At 35.5% G+C, this 13,159-nt stretch overlaps 1 protein-coding gene across 1 annotated transcript in view; it reads right to left on the bottom strand.

Moving 5' to 3' along the window:
* Positions 1 to 10,232, bottom strand: part of LOC118740961 (atrial natriuretic peptide receptor 1) — a 40,208-nt gene extending 29,976 nt beyond the window's left edge. Inside the window, exons 1-2 of the mRNA XM_036472742.1 lie at positions 9,045 to 10,232; positions 13 to 127 (exon numbers count right to left, since the gene is read on the bottom strand). Of these exons, the coding sequence (XP_036328635.1) occupies positions 13 to 127; positions 9,045 to 9,960 (1,031 nt within the window). The 5' untranslated portion in view covers positions 9,961 to 10,232. The remainder of the gene's footprint in view (positions 1 to 12; positions 128 to 9,044) is intronic.
* Between the last annotated feature and the right edge of the window lie 2,927 nt (positions 10,233 to 13,159).

The raw sequence follows: 13,159 nt of genomic DNA on the forward strand, positions 1-13,159 counted from the left end.
TTTTTAACTTACCGTGAGAACATTTCAATATTAATGAATACATATTCGCCGCTATCGACCATATTCAATTCCTCAGCGGTCAGCATGATTCGGCGAATATTCTCTGGTTCTGCACACATTATGACAACTGAAAAGAGAAGAAAACAAAGGTTAACATTTAATAAACATTCACTTTTCCATTTTCTAAATATACATAGAAGCACAAGCATCTGCCAATTGAATACTAATCAGCCCGAAAATAAAGAATAAGAAATTTGATATTTACTGAGAAAAAAACGACCGCAAAATTTGTTTGCATTCCGAATTTATTTAAATATTTGCTTGACAACTATACATTTGCTATGCTCAGAGGTACATATCTGTGTTCGTATGGAAAAGTAGCTTATGTCGAAGAGCTGGATTTAGTATCAATCGGCATTCGCAGCATGCGATTGCGAATGACTCACAGCAACTGAGCTGTTGAACAACGTTTGGCAAATAAACGTGCCAGAAATAGTTCCGATACTAGCAAGTCATTATTCTTATTAAGTCTCATCGAAAAATTTCTGGGCGTTTAAAGAATAAAGGGAATGCTGCATTATACTAAAGCCAGCGTTTCGACATAAGCTACTTTTCCATACGAACACAGATATATAAGTATTTGATGTGACACTAACTGTAACTTTTGTGCTAACAATAAGCGTATTTGCTTATTAATAGGGCTAGAAATCTCATGTAAATGATTTTTATATTGGAATCACAAATTGCATTTATCGTTTACATAAATGAAGACACTGGCATCATTATTATGGAACCATGTATGCGCTCTAAAAGACCAACCAACCGTATGATGTATCTACGGTTTAAATACTTAAATTTTTTTGTATACAAGGGTGTAGCCAGCCTTTCACCTAGGGGAAGCAGGAGTTTATATAGAGGTAAAAAATATTTCTAATTAATTTTTTTTTGTGTACATATATGAATAGAAATTTTTGGGTTTAAGAAAGCAGAGGTGTTAAAGAATGCAATCATTTTTAACTAAATTATTCATTTGATTGAAGTCCCGAGTGATTGCAATAATTTTTTGTTAGTCCTGACCAAGACTAAAAAAATAATCTTTAAATATTTTTTTGATTTATGATTTATAAATCACTTTTTTATTATTTTTTTGGTAGTCACTTGATTTCAATAATTGGATTGCATTCTTTTAGTCACTTTTAATTAGTCATTTGATTTCGGCCATTGGATTGCAATCTTTTGCAGTACTTTAAATTTTTTCAGGGACCGAGAACGCGTTCCGGGTTTGGTTTATTTCTCAAGAAGAACAGAATGAAAAGTATCGAGAACATTTTCAAGGAGGATCAAATAAGAAAAAAAGTCTGGGAAACGTTCTGCTGGAGAACAAAACGAGAACAAAAGTTTTGAGAACTTAATGTTAAGAATGAGAGGGACGGCCGGATGTTAAGATGAGAGATCGTTTCAGTGAAAACCCTGACTTTTAATTCTAAGCCAGAAAAAGTCTTGATCATTTAAACTTCAAGATCGTTTATTGTTAGGGTGACTGTCCATTTCTGGAACAATTTTTCACTTTCTGTCCAAGAAAAGTTCATGCCGTAGGTCTTTCGTTCAGAATGTCGAAATTACATCTGGAACGCTTTCTGACAACAATTTTGAAAGTTTGCTGTTGCTAAAAGTTAACGGAGACGTATAAATAAGTTTGAAGGATCATTGTTAATTTTTTTTGGAAACATGTTCTCATGCACTTTGATAATTTTCATTTACATAATATGTACAGATTATGTGCATGTTTTAAATACAAAATTTATTTCATTGGAAGTTAGTGGAGTTTTAATTAAGCTTTTTGTGTACTCATTTACTTTCTAAACAAATTAGTATTATAATTCTATGAAAAAGTATACGCAAAGATTGCTTTAGATTTTCATTATTCACCTCAGACTAAAAAAATGACCAATTAGTCATTAATAACAGAAAAGACTAACGACTCCAATAGTGCAATACCTATCAAAAGCGGCTTTGAAATCGGCGAAAAGGTGATATCTATCGACTTGCTTATCTAAGGTCTTTAGAAGGATTTAACGAACTTCAAAACTCTACTCGAGAGTTTATTTTCCAGGTTTGAAGCCAAAATGATAAGATCGTATCGGGCGATTCATGAAAGCCTTCAGTGTTTAACACAGTGTTGTTGATGGAAAAGGAAAGGATCTCCCTTCCTTTGGGTTGGGAAAAGTACACTGAGATGCCAATCTTCGTCAGACCACTTTCCGCTGAAAATCTGGTGCTCTCGACGTGCGTTAACATCTTCATCTTTGCAGGAACTAGCCACGGGTATTGAAACCATTTATTTGTTGACTTATTTTGTGATCGAACTTTCGAGCCGCATTCCTGCCTGCCAGCATCGAAGCTCTTCGCACTCACATCTTTCTGCCTCTCTTTTCTTCCTCTAACTCGTGGTGCATAAATTTGCGAGTTCGTAACTTATAATAACTTAAAACAACAAAAATTTCAGTTCAAAACATACTATGCAGATAGAGCTTTGCTATCGTTATGGCCATTAGATGGCCATAAAAAGTTGTTGTAGGAAACATGTATGTATGTAAATATGTTGATAATAATTGCGAGATGATCAACTATGTTTATTCGTATAATTTATTCAAGTGAATTAAGAAACCGCTTAACTGCAATCTATAATAAATGATTATTAGATAGTTAACTACATTTATACATAGAACGATAAAAAGCAGTGAGCTATGTTGGATAGATGAGTAGCCAAATGATTTCGGCACGCAAAGACAAGGGGACGCCAGCAAACATCTAACAGACAGTTGGGCGTTAGTATTTTTAGCTACATATGCAAATTGAGTTGTTGGCGGTTTCAACTAAATATGTATTATTTTTTATTAATGTTATTGCAAACGCTGCCATATGTAAAATTTTTATTGCATAATTGACATTATTGTTTACGTATGCATAATATACTTTTGCTTCGTGATTTTTTTTTGTGTAAATAAATATGAGCGCAAGTACATTTGCATGTAGGGTTGTATGACTGTACAATTGCTACTTTAAGATGCATTACGAATGAATGTGATGCTTTGTTGAGCCAAGTTGTTGGCATAGAAATTCAGGCAGTAAGCATTTAAGCACAATTTTTAATACATATGTGTGTGTACTCGTATATACTCGTGTGCGGAACGCTCATCGCAATGATCGTTGTGAGGAGGACAGCCACACGAAAATAAAACGTGACGTGTAATTTTTATTGGTCACAACTAGACTTTATGGCGCTACAACTCGGCGCCCACGGTCGCTTGTTGACTAGGCAAATGACAACGTTTATATTCACAACACAAACATAAAGATAAAAGTAAGTTGTTAATCAATGTGTGAAATAGTTGCAATTAACACGTTTGTGGCAAATTTATATTGCTTTGCACTTTCATTATTTGTATTAAGCTAACGATGATCGGATATAAATGACAGTTGACGACCGAGATGAAGGAAGTCCGAGTACAAATGAAAAAGATACATCATTCCGTGACTTTAATGAGCATCTGTTGAGTGATTTCCACTTGATTTATGAGCAGTTAGAATGGAGAAAAGTTGAGTCATTTACTTTGAGTAATCATTGAGTGAACAGAATATAAATGAGTAATCGTTGTAATAAAGCTGAATAGAATCGTGTGGAAATGGTGACGAAGATTGGTAAGTTTGGTCAATAAGTAAACTAAGGTAAGTATCATCGTTTTGTCATGAATTATATACTTATGTATGCCACATTGCCAACCGATGTATTACAATCATTCGTTTTCATAATTCAGAAGTGGAATATAGCACCGGTAAAAGCAACTGAGGGATTCACAACGGTGTCGTAAGTGTCGTATTGTTGTATGTCGTAAACTTTAAAAGCTTGAATAAATGTTTGGAGAACTTGAAACCACAACCAACTATTTTTTAACACTGCGAAAATGCCTAATATAACTTGGATGGTACTTTGCGAACTCCCTTGATATATTTTTAGGCGTTTAAAGTTTACGACATACAACAATACGACACTTACGCCACCGTTGTGATTACCCCAAACACGTTTCAGAAGAAGATACAAATAAGCAAAATATAATTATAATTTCTAATAGAGCAGAGTCGGCTGCTGTGGTGTAGTGGTAAGCAGTGCGCGCTTCCACTCCGCAGCACCTGGGTTCAAACCCTGGTCAAAGCAACATCGCAAAAATATAGAAAAAAGGTTTTTTCTTGACAGCTGTCGTCCCTCGGCAGGCAATGGCATACCTCCGAGTGTATTTCTGCCATGAAAAACAGCTTCTCATAAAAATACAATCGCCGTTCGGAGTTGGCGTAAAAGTGTAGGTCCCTCCGCTTTCGGAGGAGAAGCTCGGCCAAACACTAACATATGTGTAAGCGCCAATCTATTATTATTATAATAGAGCATTGTCCACGGCTTAGATCCAATTTGTTTGGCAACCATAATAGTGAGATTAAAGTTATTTATTTTGAAACTGGCATAATTTATTTCCATCTTTTGTGCTTATATGGCTGGTTACTTCTGACTGAATGCTTCTGCAAATCGTTCTATGGTCATAAGCTATTAACAAAACTTTTTATCTTTGCCTGAAGAAGTTTAACGGATAACAGACACGTTCAGATACTGGTAAATTATCACTGAGTTAAATAGCATGAACTGCAAAAATGCTTACAGAATAGATCTTGAAAGCATTTTGCGAAGACAAAAACAAAATAGCACATCTAAAAAATACCATATCAACTTCGTTAGTTTTGAACCAAAATTTCCCAAAATTTCTTATGGTGCAGGTTTGATATGGACATTTCCATTGTGTCGAACGTGACCACAGTCCACATTCAAACGGAAAAAAAAACTTAATCTAAAACCTGTATTTATATTGACAGTAGGTTTAACTAATAGTTCTTAATTAGCTCTATAATTGGTGCTAAAGTTGATTTTGTCCAATTTTTCGTATTCAAGATAATTTCCAAAAAAAAAACAAGGCATTCGCGCGGGACAAAAACAGAAATGGTTTTCGCGGTCAATAATTCAAACGCCGATTTAAGCAAAATCTGAGGCAATATTTCAATGTGACTTGTTTTAGAATGTTGTGCATTGATGTCTCTTAAAAATGATTTTTAGATTATTTTATTTAATTTTAATCACTGTCGCACAGGACATCCTTTTCCATCGTAATGTTTTTGTTAATATTTCTTTTAAACGAATTTAATGAATGTTATGCCGAATATACTTTACATTTTGACCTCACTGCCAAATCAAGGTCAATTTTTTTTTTTTTGGAAATCTATGACTTATTATATTTCAACTACATGCGCTAATTTTGAACCATTTCGGACCATAAATACAGTTTTCCAAAATATATCGATCCTGGCGCCCCTAGAAAGATGATTTTTCTTACAAATGTTTCTGCCTACACAAGCAGTGTATATTGTAAAAAGCAGACAAATTGGCCCATATATACGAATTTTCTTTTTTCTCTCGGTAAACCTTCCAGAGGAAACACCCATTCGAATCGACTGAAATGTCAGAATCTGTAGTCGCCGAGCACAATATGATTGGCTGTAATGGACTTCAGCAGTTTTGATTTACACTTACGGTAGGACTTAGTCACCCTTGAATATATCGTTAATATTAAATGTATTTTTTCATCTTATCCACATTAATTAGACGTATTTCTTTAGTTTAAACTATTTATTTGTTTGGTCGGTGTGCATTGCACCAAAAATATGGAAATATTTCGTCGGTAGACTTAGGCACCACGTTCAAATGTCGAATTGGACCTTAGTTGCGCGATTTGGGCATTTCCATCAAATATAGTTTAGAAATAAGGAAGGGGCTGATGCTTTGCATTGATGCATTTACGAAGTCAGCCTATCTCATCAAATATCAGTATACATTTTCAATTTGATTTTTTTTGCAATTATAGTTCATATACGTATGCAGTTTCCGTTTTTAATTTAATAACAATCAGACTATAAAATAAGTCTTTTATTAATATCTGGACTCCAGCGCCACCCATTTTTCATAAAAGTATTTCTAATCGCACCTGCATATACGTTTTCAATTTTACCTACATAAATTGGATGGTTAATACAGATTTTACGAATATCGCGGCTCTAGCGCCCCCTAGCGGATTAATTTCTCGTATAATAATAATTTATAATATAATATAATTTTAATCAAAATAGGATCATAAATACAGATTTACTGAATATCTGGACACACGCGCCACCTAGCGGATTAAAAAATAGCCTATATATAGCAGTGCCACGAAATATATTGTCTAAACTTAGCTGACAGCTGGAGCATAGTTGAAAAAAGCGGCTACATTTATATTCATATTTATGTACATAAACAGATCCCAAGTCGGTCAAAAGCCTTGTCTGACGGAAAAATTTTACATATTGAGAACCCTTCTTCTTGTCTTGAAATTTCATTGTCTCGCTGGAATTTACACATTTGGGTACAAAGCATATTATGCCTGCCTAATGACATACATGCTAATTAGTACTTTTAAAATTTTATTTGAATAATCACTGAATTAAAAATACGTTTCGATTTTATTGCCAATTAATTTGTAAAAAAAAATTAGCAAGTGTAATTTATGTTGACACTTATTGACCTACTGACGCGTCGTATGCATAACACCTTGTAATGATTATACATACATACAGTAACAAACAAAAGTACTGGCACAGTGAATTTTTCTCAATGTATGCTAAGGTTTTTATTGTGATTTATTTTGGCTAATTTTTTATAAAAATCATAAATATAAAATCTCTAAACTTTGGGCAAAACTCATGAAAATTCACTAAATTTGCATACTAATTCTAGATATACAAATTTAATGAATTTTCCTGAGTTTTGCACAAAGTTCAGAGATTTTATTTTTATGTATTTTGGTGTAGTATGAACTACATATATTTTTTATAAAAAGATCATCGAAAATAAATTAGAATAAAAACCTTTGCATATATAGCTAAAAATTCGTTGTGCTAATACTTTTGTTCGCCACTGTATGTATGAACGTGAGTTGTTAAGCAAATGTGTGTAGTATGTTTGTGTTAAACATTATTGATTAAAATTAAATAATCATCAAAAGGCGTATAATTTAAAAGTCATATCATATCCAATATGGCTTATTTACGTTGATAATGCTGTGCGAAATGATTGGTCAACCTGTGTAATCAATGGCAGCGGTCATCAAACTTTCTGGTTTGTCATTAAAGTACATACATATATACGCATACAAACAAACTGAAACACATCCCCTGCTGGAAATGGGTAACTTACATTAACTACCCAGCAGCGCACTAGTTGTAACTTTTTATTACTTATTCTCTTCGGCCGTAACTAACTACTTTTGAAGGGCGATGGCCGCAAACAAGACAAAAACCGGTTTCCTCTACATTAGGTGACAACTAACTAACAACTTTTGGACATAAAATATACATAAATATGAAAAAAAAGATTATCCCATATTCGGATTCCGCCAGAAATATTTTCAAAATGATAATATCAAATTTCGATCTCCACTTTATTTGTCCACAATTCGTAAAAGTATATGTGGAGTGCGGAAAAAAATAGCATTCAAAGTAAACTTGGTATGAGCATATTTAAATAGAAACTTGTTTAAAGAACAACTCCCGATTACATATGCATGACTTCCGCGTTTCTTTTTAACTAGTTCAATTTAGCTTTTTGTAGTTAACTAAAAGTTATATATTTTATTGAAATCACACAAAAAAGCTTACTACAAATGGGTTATTTTTTTTAGAAATTTAGAATTTTTCTGCGCCGGAACTTATATTTGGAGAGAAAGATAAAGCGCACATTACACGTTGAGGCCTTAAAGCGGTTGTATATATACGTCATACTAACGTTTTTAACTTCATACGTATACATACATCCATACATACCAATGTAAATATTTAATTATAGGGTTAATATTGATTTTATGGGTAAATAAAGCTGTATCAGGTAAACCTTTGCACTATAATTAATTGTGGAAGTATAATTATAATGTGCACTATATTTATGCACTTAATTTTGTAATTAAATCAACTTAAAGAGAATAAATAATTTTCCATGATATACTTACTACGTATGTATATGTAGTTGAAGACTAATTTTAGTTCAGCTGAAAGCGTGTAAATATTTTATTTAGACTACATTTTGAATTATTCCCAACGAAATGTGCCTTCTGTAATTACATTTGTTACGTTTCAAAGGCTTATGAAGCCTTTATATTTATTGCACTACATAGAAACTTTAAACTCATGGCTGTTTACCCTGGATAAGCTAGGCATCGCGTCTGGGAGCCATAAAAACCCAAATTTTCGAGGTGGTCACAAATTTTTGATCGGAGGGATAATTAGCTAATAAAATGAGATAGTCATTCAAGATACATATACTAAGTACTAGATCCTGTGACCAATTAATATTCTTGGTATCGACAAATTATACGAACCGGTTAGGAAGGGATCGGAGACGAAATGAAGTGTATAGTTTCAATTTCTGTTGATGGCACCGCATTAAATTTGGAGCGAATACTTTGTAAAGCATTTTCGTTGGGATTATGTCGTTGGAAAGAACCTTGACAAATGTATAGCTTGTTTAGAAAGACGTAATAGGATGCGGCAAACCATCCACAGAATCCGGAAAAACATAAACTATGAAAAAACCAAAGCGGGCGGTATACGAAATGGCGTTTGTTATTCCAAAAGTTATGGTTAGATCTAAACATTCGAACCGAAGTCAAAAACCGAGAAGCCAAAGGACCTGCTCTAGCCCTGTTTTTTGAAATAATAGAAGTGTGGTTTGGGTGATATGTATACATATGTACAATAAATATAAACTACTTAATTTTAGTTGAACACTAAACAATTTAGTGTTTCAATTCCATGATCTGTAAGAAATGTTTCAAGTTAAAAATGTAATTAAACAGCCATAATCTTCATCAATTCCATCCATAAGTCTCTCCTTAATTCTATTACTTAGTACTTACCTCGCACCTCCTTAGAGAGTTTCGTTAACATATTAGTGATCTTCGTGCCATTCCATGTGTTCCTATCGAATCCCTGCTGCATTACCGAACGTGCTCCCAGCTTTTCATGTATCACATATGAACAGAAGAAGCACACTGAATATCCCTTGTCATCGATGTTGTCCGATTCGTAGATTAAAGCCGTGCGCGTCCAATTGAATTCATTGATGATCGCAAATACTGCATTGCCCAGATTGTTGCCCTGGGTGCCGCGTAAACGCGTTAAAGTGGGGAAATTTCCTGCTTTCTTGCCAAATGCCGAAGCGCTTCCACCAGTTGTTATAACTGGTATATTATAGGCGCCAGCATAACGTGAAATCGGCGCCAAAACATATTCGCATGGCAGTCCGAAGATGGCATTCAAATCGGGTTGTTGCAGGAAAACCTCGTAGAAGCCAATGGGCCCGTAAATGGACGAACAGAATGAATCGCGGGCAATGAGCGTAAAATCAATGTAGGCTTTGTGAAAGCCTCTCTTCTGCACCATGCCAATACCGAGTTCGAGTGCGGGCAACATTTTCGCCATGAAGCAATCATTGTTTCGATCCGGCTCGGTGCTTGGCATCATGGCTAGCAGTATGATATGGTATTGAGCATAATTATCATCTGGGTCATTGTGTCGTGGCGCTAAAAATTTTTGCACAAATTCGCTCTTCACACCCTTCGCAACAAAGGGAAATGCACGGCTGGCGATCTGGGTGTGCAGCAGTGTGGGCTCCGATGGCAATTGTGTGACATTGGAAGCAATGGTGGTGGCGGTGGCGGTGGTTGAGTTGGTGGCAGCTGCTAATGTGACAGCGATTACGAGGAGCAGCAGCAGCGTTTCAGTGACTAAATACCGCAGATGCCGCTGCATAATGCTACCACCGATTCCCATTGCGTTGTGATGCGTGTCGGGCGATTAAAGCATTTTACCGCTAATAAGCGGGCGGGCGTTTATGTAGTTTGTGAGAAGTGTTTGCGATTTGTCGCTGTTATCAGGACTCTTTAACGTTTTTCACTCTGTAAGTTAGTTTTATTCGGCAGTATTCTACACCCATATACATTATTTAGCTTTTGTGAGTGCAGTTGGCATTAACGCGTTTGTTTGCGCGTATTTAAGTTTATAACATTGCACATTTCCTTTTATTTTTGTTTTTTTGAACTAAATTATCAGTCATCTGGTAAAGGGGTTTATTATTTTTTGGTAATAAATTCATTTTAACTGAATTTGCGATGTATGACAAACACTTATTCATTGATAACGCATTATTTGCCATTGTATTTCACTTTCAATCCTCACATATCTTCCTCATTCAGTTGTTTGCTTATTTGTTAATATTTTACCATTACCTACTTGTATTTAGCAAAAATCACAGTTTGGTTTTTAAATGTTCCAAAAATGTTTTTTTTTTGTCAAAGGCGGTACTTATTTTTCTCCCCAATTGCGTTTAATATACATATGATTTAACTGCTTTTTAAGGACAAATATGCAAAAAGTTTGAGCAAATTTATAATTAATCTAATAGCTTTAACTTAATAGTTACAATCGGCCACCTACGCAGGAAGGTGTTCTCTGCAACACACCTTTCTGCGTTCTATTGGAATGAGTTTGTATTGCGACGATCTTGATTGGGTTGAATTTACCGGGATGAGTTCCTTTTGGGATAAGGTTGTATTGACATATTTTGGGTTAAATCTTCCGGGATGAATTGTTTTGGGATGGGTTCTCTGGGATGAATTTACCTAGAACCCAAAAAACTGTTCTGAACCAGGTCCGAACTGGTCCCGGACTAGATCGAACATGATTGTGAACTAGGCCTAAACTGGTCCCCCAACTAGACCAAAACTGATCCGGGAGTAGACCCAACAAAGTCCCCAACTTGCCCCAACAGTGTCTTGAACTAGTTGCAAAAGGATCTCAAACTAATCCCGAAAGAGTCACAAACTGTGTCAACAAGCAACGTTGCTCGAACAGCTGATTAGATTTGTTTTTATTTGTACTACATCTGAATTTGATTTTTACATTTGGCAGTTACAGAGCGGAATTTTTTGTTGGGCAGGGTTTTAGCGTGTCGGGACCCAAACCCAGCGCACGAGAAGTTTTACGCCTTCTCACTTTAGCTCGCTCCCAAACGGGTGTTTGGTTGCTACCCAGAGGATACGTGGATATAAATATCCGGACGTTGTGAGCTACGATTTGAACCGTACGCACAAGAATCGCTCTTGGCCACTTCCAGGTGAATGGCAGTCAAAAGTTGTCCACTTCTGCATACGGAACCATCCTGGAAAGACCAGTTGGAGAAGGACTTGGCTTCTCTTGGCATATCCAATTGGCGTCAGTTAGCACAGAAGCGAATTGACTAGCGTGCTGTTTTGGACTCGGCCAAAATCGCTTAGGCGGTTACAGCGCCAAAAAGAAGAAGAAGAAGTTACAGAGTGCTCATGTCTGGTAATTCTTTTATTGAGCTGAACTGAAATTTGAGGCTGATAGAAACCTCTCCACCAACGTTCACGTTTGGATTCTTCTTCTTTTGGGACTTGGTCGCTTGGAAAATGGGTATCGAGGAAAGCTTAAGCGACTTCTAGCCATCCATAGCCCGATTTCCCATCTCGTACCTAAAATATCCTAAGGCAACAGGTTTCATTGTAATCTCGCCTAAATATATAATTTTCATATTGCTCAAGCCATTTATAGCCACAGTAATGAATATTGGCATCCTTTTCGTTAACAGATTGTCATTTTCTTAACGGATTTCTTTAGATGTATGTATTTGTGTTAACCTGGGTACTTCTCGAGTTTTGGATGATTGTCTTGAAGTTATTACACAAATGGAGGAAACTTAAGTTTTACTCCCCCCACATTGAGGGCAAGATTTCAGTACAAAAATCTGTAGTTAAGAGCCGATTCTAAGTGAACTGTGAATTTAGCCCTGAATTGCAAATGATTTTTTGTTGAAAGCTTTTTTGTTTTCTGAAATAGCTACCATACGCCGGTTGCTGTTTAAGGACTCGTTTTAGATTCATTTTACTCTATGGGAACAAAAGCAGAAGAAGTGTATATATTTTTTTGGGTATAATTAATTTTTGTAGCAAATTGAGGCATCCGGGATTAATCTTGCGTATCAAAAATCTATAGAAAATTCATTTAAAAGCGACCAAATCCAGAACTACGAAACTTGAGTATATCTCTAGAAAATCATGAATCATTACAGCGGGTAACTAAACCAAATCTACTAATTTTTTCTATAGAAGGTCGCTGTGAAGAAAAGGTATTGCTCTTTAGAAATAAAGAAAAATAGGTTTCTCAGATTTCAACTAGTAATAGAGAAATGTAAAAATAAAAGTAAACTGAAGTATCTATGAGTATTCCAAGATATTTTAGGCTAGGCTTCGGAAAAGGTTTAATGTTGAAGCATGCTTTGAGAAGATTTTTGCATTATAAAATCATCTGAACTAGTCGTTCCTAAAAACAGCACAAATCGTGTTTTCATCATAACTTTTTTTTCATGGCCCGATTCTAAAGTCTGAATCATCATTCAAAAATTAAGAGGCTAAATAAGTTGTCGGTGCTTATGAAACCTCCCCCAACCAGACAATTAAGTCATAAAGCGTCAGATGAGGTAACATACAGTAGAATGCAACTGCGTGTGCTTAATTATTTGTAGGTGATCTGAATACGATTAGAGTTTTTCATAAAAGTATGAAGTACGGAGATAAGAACAATGAGACAACGGTGAATAAATAGAGATATATGACTCCAGGCAGCCGCTGTGGTACAGTGGTAAGATATAGTGGGTCTTGGTTCAAGCCCTGGTCAAAGCAACATCGCAAAAAAATATAGAAAAAAGATTTTTTCTTAACAGCGGTCGCCCCTCGGCAGGCAATGGCAAACCTCCGAGTGTATTTCTGCCATGAAAAACAGCTTCGCAGTCGGCGCACGCCACAAGTCGGAGGAGAAGCTCGGCCAAACACTAACATATGGGTATGCGCCAATCTATATATATGACTCCGTGTGAGAAATTGATTTATATAAGGCTTATAGCTTGAACGTATTTAAAGGCATAATTATTACTCTAAAAGATAAGATTCTCGGT

This window comes from Rhagoletis pomonella, unplaced genomic scaffold, assembly GCF_013731165.1.
Source record: "Rhagoletis pomonella isolate Grant_MI unplaced genomic scaffold, Rhpom_1.0 Rhpom_scaffold_00001, whole genome shotgun sequence".
NCBI lineage: Eukaryota > Metazoa > Arthropoda > Insecta > Diptera > Tephritidae > Rhagoletis > Rhagoletis pomonella.